Source organism: Thalia democratica, chromosome 2 (assembly GCF_965202585.1).
Source record: "Thalia democratica chromosome 2, ktThaDemo2.hap1.1, whole genome shotgun sequence".
Taxonomy (NCBI): Eukaryota; Metazoa; Chordata; class Thaliacea; order Salpida; family Salpidae; genus Thalia; species Thalia democratica.
In genome coordinates, this window is record NC_139166.1 from 41,988,436 (window position 1) to 42,003,390 (window position 14,955).

General features: G+C 27.3%; 1 protein-coding gene across 1 annotated transcript; it reads left to right on the forward strand.

The window, feature by feature from the left end:
- The first annotated feature begins 330 nt into the window (after positions 1-330).
- Positions 331-13,039, forward strand: LOC145829735 (zinc finger CCCH-type with G patch domain-containing protein-like). Its single transcript, XM_082937604.1, has 9 exons — positions 331-468; positions 5,995-6,162; positions 7,399-7,673; positions 8,019-8,210; positions 8,528-8,661; positions 10,022-10,112; positions 10,184-10,322; positions 12,229-12,452; positions 12,527-13,039. Exons 1-9 carry the CDS (start codon positions 418-420, stop codon positions 12,663-12,665), a joined length of 1,413 nt encoding a protein of 470 aa, XP_082793730.1. The 5' UTR covers positions 331-417; the 3' UTR covers positions 12,666-13,039.
- The last annotated feature ends 1,916 nt before the right edge of the window (positions 13,040-14,955 follow it).

Sequence of the window (14,955 nt, forward strand, 5' to 3'; positions counted from 1 at the left end):
TAAAAAAAAAATTGTCATCATCAAAAATTTTTTTTATTAAAAAACACTTTTGAAATTTTGAAAAAACTAGTTACAACCCTGATAATAATTTTCTTAGCCAATATAATAAATGTTAATTTTGTTTTTGTTATAGTAATATTTTTTTAACATACTGGTTTTTATTTCAAGTCATTTTTTTTTTCAGAATAAAAATTTTTACAGTATTACTATTTTTTTAAAGAAATTAGTGAGAAAAATAGTGACTTATAAAAGGTTTTTTATAGTTTACATTTTATCTAAAATAGAACATTTTATACGGTTTTATAAAATATTTTTTATTATTTTGAAAAGAATATGAGTAATATTTAGCAAAGACTAAATTTTCTCCTTCATAAAAGATTAAGTTTACGAATTAGTTTTCTAAATACGTTCAAAGTTATGGAAGAAGCTAGAAAAAATCTTGATTCTACTCGAGAGCAGTTAAAGCAAGTAAGTTAAACGTTTTTATTACAATTGAATTATATTTATTTTATGATTAAGTGAGTAATACTGAAAAAATACTTCTACTAGTTTTTTTAAGTAATAAAGTGTATAAGATTAATGGATTTATTATACTGATTATTAAAGTTTAACACAGATGAAACACTTTTCAAATTCTGACCAATTGAATTCCAATATTTCAAGTTCTGGACTGTTGTGAATTATCTTTTTTAATTTTAAAACTATTATTATTTTACCACAATAATCTTAATAAATCGACCCTTAAAAAAGACATCTAGTTTTGAGAAAAACTTTTCAAATTTTGTATTAATCCGCATAATCTTATTACTTAGACCCATGTATACATTTTGTATTTTTTCATTTTAAAGTTGTGTTCAACAGCATCTTGATTTAAAATTAAAGCGAATAGTCCATCAGGTCAAAGTAGCTCTACAATCTTAGCAACCTTGGCAGAAGAAAAAGGAGTTTTCAAAAGAAGGTTTTATACTACATATAACAGCTTAAACTTAAACCTTCATCATAATAACTTGTTGTTAGTTACTACAGCTTTTGATCCACGGTATCGACTTTACTTTTTCCTCCTAATGTCAAACAGGAGGTTGAAAAGCTGTTGAAATTAGAAGTAAATATGCAAAGTTGTCGTGAGACTAGTCAAAGTAGTCACTATTCTCTAATACCGCCTAATAGTCCTAAAACTCAGATATCTACAAATTATGTCGCCAATGATTTTTTATCGTTCTACTCCACGTTTGAAACAGAAAAAAGTACAGCCACTCTCGATGTGAGCAACAAGATTCAGTTGATAAAAAGATTGAGACAGAAATTAAGGTTTTTTTTTGCTGAAAAAAAATTACTTTAACAAATTAAAGTAGCTTTTTCTTAGTAGAAGACAAACAAGAAAAGATACCCACAAATCGCCAGGTTTGTAAGGAAGCGTCTTTCGGTACCTCTACTTTTGTTTACTCTAAAAAGGTTATTTTCTGAAGCTGGTAACTTGTAGGAGCAAAGGCAAAATCGTTTGCTTCCAAAGAGCGGCGAAAAACTTTTATTTCTCTATCACATCTTTAAGCTTGAATAGGTTTTTTTGTAGCTTTATAGTGACGTGTGGATATAATTAAATGTTATTTACTAAATTTCTTACTTATATATCTCTAAAAAGTTGCTAAAAAAGTTAATCTTCATCTTTTATTTCAAAATTGTGTATATAAAGTTTATTTTAGCTTATCACAAAAAAAACTAAAGTTTTCTATTTTTTTAGCATTTTGACATTTTATTTCTTTTTCTTTACACCATACAAGGTACAAAAATAAAGTTCAATCGTACAAGTAGCTTCAAACCATATCTTAAAATTTAAAATAAGATCATGTATAGATATATTTTTTTTGTCTTGTTTGTACGATGTTTAACTTTTTTTTGTCAGCGTTCAAAAAAAATAGTTTAACAGTAACACTGCTTTTTTTAAACAAATTTGATTAAACATCTTTTACTAAACTAGTGGTAATATAATAATTAATTTTTCTAAGTTTGTTCTTTTTTAACACTACATAAAGCTTAAAATATTTAGGATCCGGATCCTAATTTAAATTAAAGATCCGGATCCGGCCGGATCCTAATTAGTAGATCAGGTAGATCACTAATTATAAGGTTGTTTAGCGGCATCAAAAATGTTTTTGTTAGCGGATAATTTGCAAAGGCGTTTATGAACCAAGCTTGAAAAACAAACTGCTTTTCCACTAAACACTCAGCAACCATTGAGACGAACTAAAACGATTCGATCAGAAATTATTTTTAATGATAAAAAACATACAATTCAGATGTTCCACTTCAAAGTTTCAATAGCAAATGTCCAAGGACAATATGAAAATCAAATCATCTGATTAAGTTGTAAACCCTAGCAATAAAACTAGAAATTTTCATTTAAAAAATAAAAATGAGTACGAAAACCTACTACATGAAAATATAACAAAAAACTACAAAAAATCTATTGATGACTGCATAAAAACTGTAAAACACAGAGGCTCATAAATCATACTTAACAGGATAATGAAAGGTAAAATTTAAAAAATTGCTCATCTCAAGCTTTTGTATCCGTAAAAGATGCGTTCTTGTAGTAAGGTAGAATGTCGATTATTAAATCCCAATAAATCAGACCTAAGTAAAGTTGCCAAAAACGTCCTAGACAACATCAAGGCATCCATAAGGCTTAAGCATTCTTACCGACAACAATGGTTCTAACTGTGTAAAGAAAGATGATAACTTATTCGACGTCACGATGAGAAGTTACATTGGGGCTGAGGTATTTGATTTAGTAGGACTCTTCCTTGTTGAACACCTGTAAGAAGTACTCAAACATGGATCTTATGGCTTATACAGCGACGACTAATTAGCTGTCCTGCCTAAAGCCTCTAAATTTGAACAAGAAAGAACATCCAAAAGATCAGGGAAATATTTAGCACCCACAGATCCAAAATAACTATTGAAAAATATATGTTTTTTACTAATTTCCTCGACATCTCTATGTGTTTAAGAGGAGCCATATACCAACCCTATAGAAAACAAAAATCAAAATCCTATAAATCTACAACCAACCCAACAATCCAAAACCTGTAAGAAAAGCAATCAGCCCCATGGTTTATAACCGCCTTTGCAAATTATTTTCTAACAAAAACAAATTTTATGCTGCTAAGCAACCTTATAACGACACCTTAATAAAAAGATGCTTCCATCCACTCGATGAATTAAAATGTACCCATCCCAGTAAGAAATAGTGTAGAATAAGAAACATTATATACTTTCACCCCCTTTACTGTAACTCAGTCAAAACCCAAGTTGGAAAACAGTTTCTCAAGCATATAAATACGTATTTTCCTCAAAATTCCAAGCTGCACAAGATATTTAACAAAAGCACGACCAAGATCACTTCTAGCTGTTATACTAAGCTGAAATCAAACATCCAAGCACATAATAAAAAATTGCTATCCAAATCAAGCTCGACGGCTAAACTCTGCAACTGCACAAATGTCATACAACGTCCGTTAAACGGTCGTATCTACAAAAAGATATATATATATAATTTGTAATGTACAATATTACGTCATACTGTTTTTTGTTTTTTTGCATAACTTTTGTATCTTTGTTTAGTACAGTGCTTTTTATTTTGAATTTAACTGGCTGATGATCAAAGCTTTATGAAAAATTAAAGCTTTGTGAAACATATGTTCCAGAATTTTTAAAATCGCCATTTGAATAAATTATTTAAAAGCCCTTCAAGTGGGCTCAGTTGAAAGTGTTTACGTTTAAACATTAACCTTATTTTATATATGTATATATATATATATATAGAATTAAGTTATTTAACTTAATAAATTAAATTTTTCACACTGAGCCCACCTTGAGGGCTTTGTTAATAAAAAGGTTTATTCAAAGATGCAAAACTCGAAGAACTCAAGTTTCGTGATTACTCACTCATCAGCTTCAAAACAAGTTTAAAATAAAGCACAAAACAAAATCACTAATGAAGGTAAAAAATTTTTTGCATAAATAGATTATGACGTAATTTTGAAACTATCAAAAATCGTGCAAAACGGCTTGTGCAAAAACTAATCTACCAACAGACAATAAACCAGCGAAAATTCATATAACTTCAGTGAGTAACTACATATTAGGACAGATAATTGGAAGAGGTAAAGATAAAATTAAGATGCAAATTGAAATTTAGGTTATTTTAAGATGAAATTAAAACTTGTTAAACTTTAAAAGCGACTTTTTTATATGTCTACAAGACGATACAAACTCGCTTCTTTTGTTCAAACATCTTTTGTCTTTCAGTGCATATACAACGGCTGATGCTTCTTTGAGACACAGCCTACATATCGGGCTATTGCCGTCGGCTATAGGCTGTGCTCTTTTTATAACTTCCCAGGATATTTCGTAGTCAATGCCGCTGCGCTTTAAGCCACAAACATACTTCGAAAGTTCAGTGTCATTTTCATATATGCTCTGGCGAGTTGAGACGAGTTGAGCAGAGTTGACTTCACAGTTAACTCTGGCGTTAAGACGAGGTTCTATGTCGGCTTGTGCTCGACTCAGTTTAGATTCAGGTATGCCAATCATAAAAAATCTTTTAAAGGCGGCATATATGAAAATGACACTGAACTTTCGAAGTATGTTTGTGGCTTAAAGCGCAGCGGCATTGACTACGAAATATCCTGGGAAGTTATAAAAAGAGCACAGCCTATAGCCGACGGCAATAGCCCGATATGTAGGCTGTGTCTCAAAGAAGCATCAGCCGTTGTATATGCACTGAAAGACAAAAGATGTTTGAACAAAAGAAGCGAGTTTGTATCGTCTTGTAGACATATAAAAAAGTCGCTTTTAAAGTTTAACAAGTTTTAATTTCATCTTAAAATAACCTAAATTTCAATTTGCATCTTAATTTTATCTTTACCTCTTCCAATTATCTGTCCTAATATGTAGTTACTCACTGAAGTTATATGAATTTTCGCTGGTTTATTGTCTGTTGGTAGATTAGTTTTTGCACAAGCCGTTTTGCACGATTTTTGATAGTTTCAAAATTACGTCATAATCTATTTATGCAAAAATTTTTTTACCTTCATTAGTGATTTTGTTTTGTGCTTTATTTCACGAAACTTGAGTTCTTCGAGTTTTGCATCTTTGAATAAACCTTTTTATATATATATATATATATAAAGCCACATATTTACACCTTAACATAACTTAAGAGTACATAGGCTCCACTGGTGTATCTTTCACGACCAGATACAACCAGCATAAGTCCAGCTTCAACCCTAACAAATTCACCCAAACAACGTTGTTAGCGTAAATGAAGAGAAACATTTTAAATTACAGCAACATCTCATGGGTAATCAAGTATAAAACCACATGCAACAACCCCCCGAAACCAGAGGCGTGTAGTGTATGTAACTTGGAAAGAATGTCCATCACAGAGTCTAACAAAAAATCATTGAGTCAATGAACAGAGCTCGCTGCTATGTGCCCTCACTTCAAATCGTCTTATTTTTAATTCAATTTTATTTTATTGCGTTATAGTTTATGTTTTTTATATCGTTCTTTTTTGATTATTTTTAACTTTTTTATTTTATTTGATTTCGTCGTAAATGCTTAATTTAGTTTAGTCGTATTTCTTTGAAATTTTTCTTAACTTTTACTAATACTTATAAGTATTTATTAATTTTTAATATTACTAATCATTTATAATTACCATTGTATCTCTATATATAAAGTGTTTTAGATCGTCGTTTATTTATTGTAGCTGAAGATCTGCTGTAAGGTAGTGAAATTTTAGTCATACTAATAAACGTTTTGTTACTTAATTTGAATTGTAATGTAACCATTTAATACAACTATACTTAATGATTTTGAAAATTCATCTATAGAATTTGTAACTTTGTACTAATGTGCTATTAACTAACTTTGTTTTAGCTAAAATTTTAGCTTTCTAGTTTTTGTGCTTTACTAAACTGTTGTTTGTAGGTGGAACTTGCTATATCTACAGGAGCAACTAACGACGAAATATACCAAGTTCGTAGTCAACTCATCGAGCTGATTGCGCTTCTTGAAGAAAATGTAAAATCTCAGGAAGATGAAGTTATGAAAAAAATTCTTGAAGAAGTTGATCCTTATCGAAATGACGAGGAGCAAGTAGATTGATTGTTATAACACTTTTGAAAGTATTTTAATATTTTGCTAAATATCAAAAATTTTCAATTTTACACTTACTTATATCACCTACTTTGTACACTAAATTTAGAACAAAAGGCTGAATGTTATATGGTATTTAATTTAGTTTAAATCTAGTTCATTGGTAATTTATATTTTCGTTTAAAATATATTTTGTTTTGAAGTTTTTTATTTAGAATATTTTAGCACCTATTACTATCTCTAATTTGCGTTATTTCAATTAGATATTAACTCTAGGAAAAAACTAAACTAAATAGGCATTTACACAAAATTATCTATATTGAGTGATTATTTATAGGTATGTATTTATAGGTATGTATTTAAAAATTTTAGAGCACTTTGTTAAATTTTATAACGACTTATATATTTAACTAATTTAGAGAAGCAATTAACATTGCTGCCACATAGTTAGTAAAATCAGAAACTTTAATTGGTAGTTTTGTTGAATTGGTAGTTTTCAACTATGATTTAAATTAAAACTTACATTAATAGGTTGATTCAAGTTTGATTTTTTAATAGTTTTAGAGAAAAATACAAAAAGAACTACAAATAGTTGCTGCATAACACTTTTATACAGTTTATAATCAGTTAACAGTTCTGTTTTATAACATTTTCAATAGTATCTTCACCTAAATAATGGATAAAAAACTAATTTCAAATTATAAACTTGCATTTCGTACAGTTTTTTTTTAAATATATATCTTAAACTTTGAACTAAAAAACAATGAATCTTACAGTAACTCATTTATATTATTTCTATAAACTAAAACAATTATCTATAAAACTTTCTTGACAATTAGTAAAACTATTTTCGTGTTTGTAAAAAAGTTTCAATGTTTTTTTTAGCATAATATTGCTTATCTTGTTTATACTTTCTACCGTGCATTTTCTAGGTAAGTTTTATACAATCTAAAAGAATAAATATATAAAAAACTTTAAGTTGTTATAACTTTAATTTCTTTATTATATGTGATTACTTGAGAGTTGAGACCACAAATATCTACTTAATTAATTTTCAAAAAAAAAAAATAGTGTAATATAGCAACAAAAAATACTGTAAAATAATTTAGAAGTAGGTAGCGTAAAATTTTATTGTAAACTTAAATTTTAATAATTTTTCTGTATGGTCAGTAAGTTTATTTCAGATTACTTTGGCAACCATATGATTACTATAATGTAACACTACTTGCTTTTTAGCAATCTACCAACAATGAAGAGCTAAGCAACTTGAATCACTCAAACTTGGTTGTTACAGACAAACTAAATGATGAATTTCTCGAATCATTGTCGGAAGCTAGTGATCTTTCAGGCGTTAAATGCAGAGCACCATACTTTACTGAGTGGAGCGGTGAGCAGTATCACAACGCAATGATTTCTAATGTCATTTGTGAAAAATGCGTTTCTGTTTTCTTTCTTAATCCTGTAATGGACAAGATGAAACCTTGTAAATACTTTTTAGAAAATGATTGCAGGTAATTTGAAACTTGTTTTGCAACGTGAGTAATTATAGCGATAAAAAACTTTTAATTTAAACTAGTTATATCAACCATTACAAAGCTATTTAGCCGAGGTTTTCAAAACTTATTTTCATAATCGCCCCGTTGAAAGAAATGTAATTATTTATTTTTTTGAAATCATCAATTTTCCGGTTAATTACCTTTTCAAGTTTTCGTCACTACCACTATTTTTTTCCTTTTGAATTTTATTAATTGCCCACTTTAGGAAACCCTGATTTAAGATATATATCCAGAATTTATAAGAATAAATATAGTTTTGCGCATTCAAATTCATAATTTTATTAAAAAAATCTAAAAAAGTTATGAAGACATAACGTGCAAGTATTCTCACGGATATGAAGTGGAAATAACAAAACTGCATAAATACATTGATGCTGATTATGAAAACAATTTCAAAGAAAACCATTTGTGCCTGGCAAAGCAAGAAAATGGTTTATGGGCAAGTGCAGTCATTGAAAGTGTCAAAGAAGACATTATGAAGTGTACTGTTAGGTTTCTAATTTGGTTTTAAATTTTCATTATTAGTAAACAATAATATTTAATTTATTTGAACACTACATTTAAAATATATTCATAAATGTTATACAAGAACTAAAAAATTATATATCAATTTTAGTAACTGTTAATCTGTATAAAAAGAATATATATAAATACAACTGGATATTAATTTCTAAGTTATTTAATAATTATTTAATAAATTAAATAAATAAGTTATTTAATATTGATTAAGAGTTTATAGTTCTTACTAAATTTGTAAAAAGGTTAATTAATTTTAAAGATATAAGACTAATTATAACGTTTTAAAATAGTTTTACAAGTACAAATTTGAAATCTGAGTTAAGTATTGACGAAGTACTACCCCAACACGATCTTTGCTCTCAAGATGAAGAAAAAAAAGTGAATGACGGATATTCTGTACTAAGCACTTCTTATTCTCATAAAGGTAGTTAAGTTCTGAAAAGTTTGTTTTTACAACATCTTAATCTGTAAATCTAATGAGGTAGTTGTTTTTTTATTGGTATTTTGTAAAAAAAAGTTGTAATACAAACTATCTGCCCACAGTACACTTGTTTTTCTACCAAACTAATATGTATAAATAAATTATTTTGTATATGTTTGATAACTGGTATGTTAAAGGCATAGGGGGGTTGAACATTAATTATTTATGTTTTTTACAAAAATTAACTTTGGCTTTTATTTCAAAGCTTAGAGTAATATACTATAAGATACTTTTTATAGAACTAAAAAATTTCAATAAACTTTTGAGATATTGTAATTGAATACCAGTTTCACTTGCTATTCTATTTAGTTTAATATTGAATAATATAAAATCAGTCAACTAGAAAGCAAGATTTTCTGGTGTAATGTTGAATAAAATTGGGAAGAGAGCTATATAAACCAGCCATAGAGAGGATGTGAAGAGATTTGAGTCCACACCTTAAAGATGTAGTTCTAGAATTGAACTTAATTATTATTTATATTGTTTCTTATTGTAAAGTTCTTTTTAAACAACGTTATTTCCATATAACTGATTTTCGATTTAAGTTCAAAATAAATACTAGTTTTAATAAGTAGCATAGAATACCTTTAAGTATTATTTAGTTGTAAGTTAAATTTAAGTTTAATTCTGCTTTATAGTATGGTTTTACACTACACCTTATAACCTTACAAGTTATTATTTAATTGACCTACAATCTCTATAGGTTATTATATAACGAGTTTTGTAAAAAACTCCGATACAACCGTATGGAATAAAAAATATATAAGACCAATTTTCTCGGGATTTTGAAATATTTACTAAAAATCTATTTCTTCTTTCATTTTAAAAGCAATTTAATTCAAATTTTCAGGAAATGTACTTTTCAATATTACAAACGACTAGTAGAAAGTGGAATTTTGAAAAAAGTAATAAAAAATTATTTTTTTTTCAAATTTACGTTTTATTGAAAAAAATGTGTTTCCTACAACTTATTTAAAACTTATGAAAAATTATTTTGAAAAAGTTTTAAAACAATTGCTGTAAAACTGAAGGAGAAGATATATTTTTAGTAAAATAGTAAATTTTTGCTTTTTCAGTTTCCGCCTTCCATAAAGAACCTATAGAACCCTCTAACTTTAATTGCTTATATCTCAAAAGTTCCTTTGAATTTTAACAATCGGTAAAAAGTAACAAGTAGCTTATCTAATTATGTAAAAATAAGACTAAATTTAAAGTAGTGGTTTATCCCCCTATGCCCTTAAGTTTATTTTATTTTAATAGTGTTGGTTTAAATAACTATAACTCAAGCATTTATTATATTTAGGTCCTTCGAACGAAGTAAATGAATTAAAAGAATTAGGGGCTTGGGAGCAACACACAAAAGGAATGGGGCTTAAATTGATGAAAAAAATGGGGTTTGTAAAAAAAAAAAGTTTTCAAATGTATCAAAGTGTTCTTGTATTTTTTAACTTTTTTTTTTAACTAGATACATTGAAGGTTCTGGTTTGGGTAAAAATGGCCAGGGAAGAAAAATACCTGTACCTATCGTTATACTGCCTCCAGGGAAATCGTTAGATTATTGTGCTGATCAAAAAAGGAAAAAAGAAGAAAGCTTGAATAAAAAAGTGATTTTATTTTATTGAAGTATATTTAACTAAAGTTTTACAAGTTATTCTTATATTAGATAATGGAACATAAGTGACCAGTAATTATATAATAAGTTACAAAAGACACACAATTTCATAAACACTAAATATATTTCGAGCAATTCTCGTCAGTAGAGTACAAAGATAACAAGTAATAAGATTTTACAAACTTAAATAGTAACCAAGTAATCATAAAGTAATAATTTTAATTATTTTAAATCTATTTATATTATGGCTGTTTGCACAAGTTGGATTATTAACTAAATGTTCTGCAATAGATGAACGTTTAGATGCGTAATTCTGAGCTCAGAGATGTTAGAAAAGAAAATTAGACAATTAATAAGAAATACTTATTATGCAGCAAACCCTAGAATCGTTTTCACCTCAAAGCCAGTATTAACACCAGGTGGTAAAGATCCAGTAACAAACTTAAATAAAAGTATGGTAATCTACCAATACAGCTGCTGTTGTGCAGCAAATTATATTGGGTTACTGACAAGACATCTGAGGAAAAGGATTAAAGAGCATGTACCAAAAAGTGTTGAAAATTTTTGCTTTGCAGACAATAAAGATAATATACCGGTCAAAGTTTTAAACGCATCTGAACGTTAATATATAGCAGAACATTTAGTTAATAATCCAACTTGTGCAAACAGTATGAATAGATTTAAAGTTTTTAAAACTTGTGGTAATGTTTTCGATTTGATTCAATTAGAAGCCATTTGTTTTTTGTTAAGTAAACTTGTTTTATGTTAGCAAACAGATTTTGACTATACTGTATATTTATTTTCGTAATATTTTATAAGGATTGTTTTAATTTTATTTATGTTTAGTTTTACTGTAGATCAATTATAACGTAGATGGACTTATTTGATTTTAACTGTTACTAATTGCTTTTGTCTTTTATTAACCTCTTGATTACTTTATGATTACTTGGTTACTATATAAGTTTGTAAAATCTTGGTACTTGTTAGTTTTGTACTCTTACTGATAAGAATTGCTCGAAATATATTTAGTGTTTTTGAATTGTGTGTCTTTTGTAACTTATTGTATAATTCTTATATAACCCAATGTTTTTTTGCTTTTTGTTTACTTTAACTTATTTACTGTTTAGTTCATTTGTATACGCAGACCATAGTAAACTTATGTTTTAGGTATTTCACAGTTAGTTTTAAAGTGTTTATTCCAAAATCATTGTTTTTGTTCTGAATTATTTCTTAATTTAATATACAGGGTTGCCGAAAAACCTGAAAAAACCTGGAATTTCGAACTACTTCATTAAAAAACCTGGAATTTTTAAGCTATTTTTACATTTAAAGCAACAAAACTTCGATAATATCCGAAAGACTTATTATAAGAATAAAAAATGATTGTATCAAACAAAAATATTTCATTAAAAAACACATTTAAAGTAGCTTTACAGTATCTTTTTAATGTTGTTATACTAATCAAGACAACCTGAAAGAAATTCAGAAAACCTGGAAAAAATTTACAAAAAATCTTTTGCAATCCTGTATAACAGAATTAAATTAACTAATCTATTTTCACCGAGCCCACTTAAAGGGCTAATAAATACTTTGTTGTTTAAAGTATAAAATTGATAACAGTACAACTGTTTCAATATGTTCTGTTTTTAATTTTACACTATGTGATTAATTATATGTATATATATTTATTTATAAAAATTTTGAACTTGTTTTGATGAGTGCATAAGCACGAAACTCGAGTTTTTTAAGTTTTACATCTTGAAATAAACCTTTTTTTTAACAAAGCCCTTAAGGTGGGCTCAGTGTGAAAGATTTGATTTATCAAGTAAATAACTTAAATGTATATATATATATATATATATATATGTTTTTATAAACAAAACATCTTTTTGAAAAAGAAATCATCCGAAAAAAAGGAATTAGTGAAATCAGGCAGCGTTTTTAACTTTTTAAACCAAACAATTGGAGGTGTTAAAAAAGCTGTAAACGCACCAAGTAAAAAATCAACTGGAAGCAAACGTAAAGATCAACAAATTCGTAATCAAGAAATACAAGTAGTTATTTCGAATAAAAAGAAACATATAAAGCAGCTAGAACAGCAAATAGAAAGAAACAAAACATCGTAAGTTTTTTATTATTATAAGGTTAATTATATCAGAGACTATTGTTTGTTAAACTAATAATTTTTTTTTAAAGAAATCCTACAGTAGCTGATCATTTCAGAAAAAAATTAAAAATATTACGGGAAGATCTTGTTGTATTAGAAAATAAAAATACTGCCATCGAAAACCAAAGAAAAATGAAGAAGTCTTTTAGCAATATAATGAAGTTTTAAAGTTCTATACTTGATTAGATTTGAAACGTTTGGTTTAAAATATATGTAACAAATTTAGTTTTTTTCTTCATATATTATAAATAATGTTTTTTTTTGCATGAGAGTTGTTTAAAAAACCTTTTAGCTGTTTTGATTTTAAAGAGCCTCAGTTTTCAATTGTTTTAAACATGTCGTGTTAATCGATTCACAGTTAAGCTTTAAAATAAAAGTTTTATCCAGTGGGTTGGCAGTCTTTTATAATTAAAGAGTCATTTTCAATAGCAAAATTTGCGCCAAGCCAACTTTACATAGAAGTTTTTTTCGTGGGTCGCAGTTACTTGAGGTATTTTCAGTAAAAAAAAGAATTAATTAAAAGTATGATAAAATAAGCAAAAATAAAGCATTAAAAAATATATTGGTATGGTATAAAGAGCCGAATTTAAGTTCTTACCATTTAGCTAAAAAGTACGTCGTGGGCTGCAGACTTTTGCTTTAAGGGGGCATTTGGCCCGCAGTCCTCCGACTTCTGGCTTAAAATAAACTTTGAAGTACACAAAACATTAAAACAATAATTTTAAAAAAATACAAATAAAACTTTAAATGGTAATTCTTTAAAGTTACAACTTTATTTGTTTTGTTAAATGCATTTATACTGAAACATGTTCATCAATTTGTATTTTACGTATAACAGTATGGGTAACGGGTCAGAAAAGCAAGGCGTCCCTTTAGCACAGAGTGCCACTTGAGCACCAATTGACACTTTTGCACGGAGTCGTAGTTAGGACTAATCAGGCAGGCATAGTCGCCAGGAACCGCTATTGAGACCTAACTGGGTTTAAGTACAAAGTACTGAACCGTCCGTTTGTGGTTAAAGTTGAAAAAATTGACACTGCTAAATCATTAACAGCCCAACGTCTCACACATTGTCATCTTGTTGTAAGATTATAGTTAAATCAGTTTTAACCAGTATTTATTACGGCCATCATCAACAAAGTTGAGATGCTTCGCGAAATCAATAATAAATAATGAACTTAACCACACGACCATCAACAACAGTATCCGAGACAACCTACGACCGGTTTCTACCTAATTGTTAAACATTCATAAAGCATCAATAATTACGTCACAATATAGTCTTATACATTAATATTAAAAAATGTCATAATTCATGAATGTTTAACAACGGTTTAATCTTTTGAATCAGTATTAATTTAACTTTCATGTGAGTGCTTTATATTATGATTTGTTATTTTATTTTGTATTTTACTTTACTTTGTCTAATTTAGACTTTAATTACAAATATTATATAATTTTATAACAGTCGAATTTAAATTATATATTGTATCAATTTATAATCATTAATTTACAATAATCTATAGTATTTATTCTTATTTTTAATAAACACATATATATATATATATATATATATATATACCTATTTTAGCTTCAATTCTTTCCTTACAGTATTTACTTTTTTACAGAGCTCCGTTAAAGTGTACATGTGTTAGTATAATAAAAAAAGAGTACTGTTTAAATTTGTTATTATTATATATTCAGTGAACTTATTTCGCTAGGATCTTTATTAGAAAACGCTTAAATTTACATTTTGAATAGTTATAACTTACATAATAATATTCATTTGACGAAGTTAATTCTCGTTGTTAATTTAATTCGAGTAGCCTGTTTTTTATAACTTTGCATAACTACGTCATAATTAATTTAAATTTTAATCAATCCTTAGAACTGTTTTGAATTTCATTTAACTTTTGAAAAAGAATCAAGTAAATACAAAGTTTTTTAGTTTACATTTTTTTTAATAAAAGACATATTTGTTTATACTTTAACATGTTATAAATCGTATAAAACTTTGTTGAAGTAGCAGTACAACAAAACTACTAAGCTTTTACCTTTGGACATTAGCTTGTAAAGCTTTAATTCACTTATTTTACGAATTGTATTTTGTAGTATAAACTTATCTAAACGTAGATTATTTATTAAAGTTAATGATTTTTTTAGCGAAGTTTTTTTATTAATTTTTATTTTAAGAAGTTTATTATGTTAAGAATAAGTGCTAGAAAAATAGTATGAAAGTATTTTTGCTTTGGTGTGAAACTAATTTAAATGAGAAGTTAATACAAACAGTAATTTGTTTAATAAAAAAATAATTTTTCTGAAAAGAGTTTATAACTATAGGTCCTAAAAATCCAAAATAGGTTACATGACTATTCAGATTAAGACAGTTTAAATTCTTAAAAAAAAATAAAATCGACACATCTCAAAAAAATTGTGTAAATTCAAAAAATATTGGTTC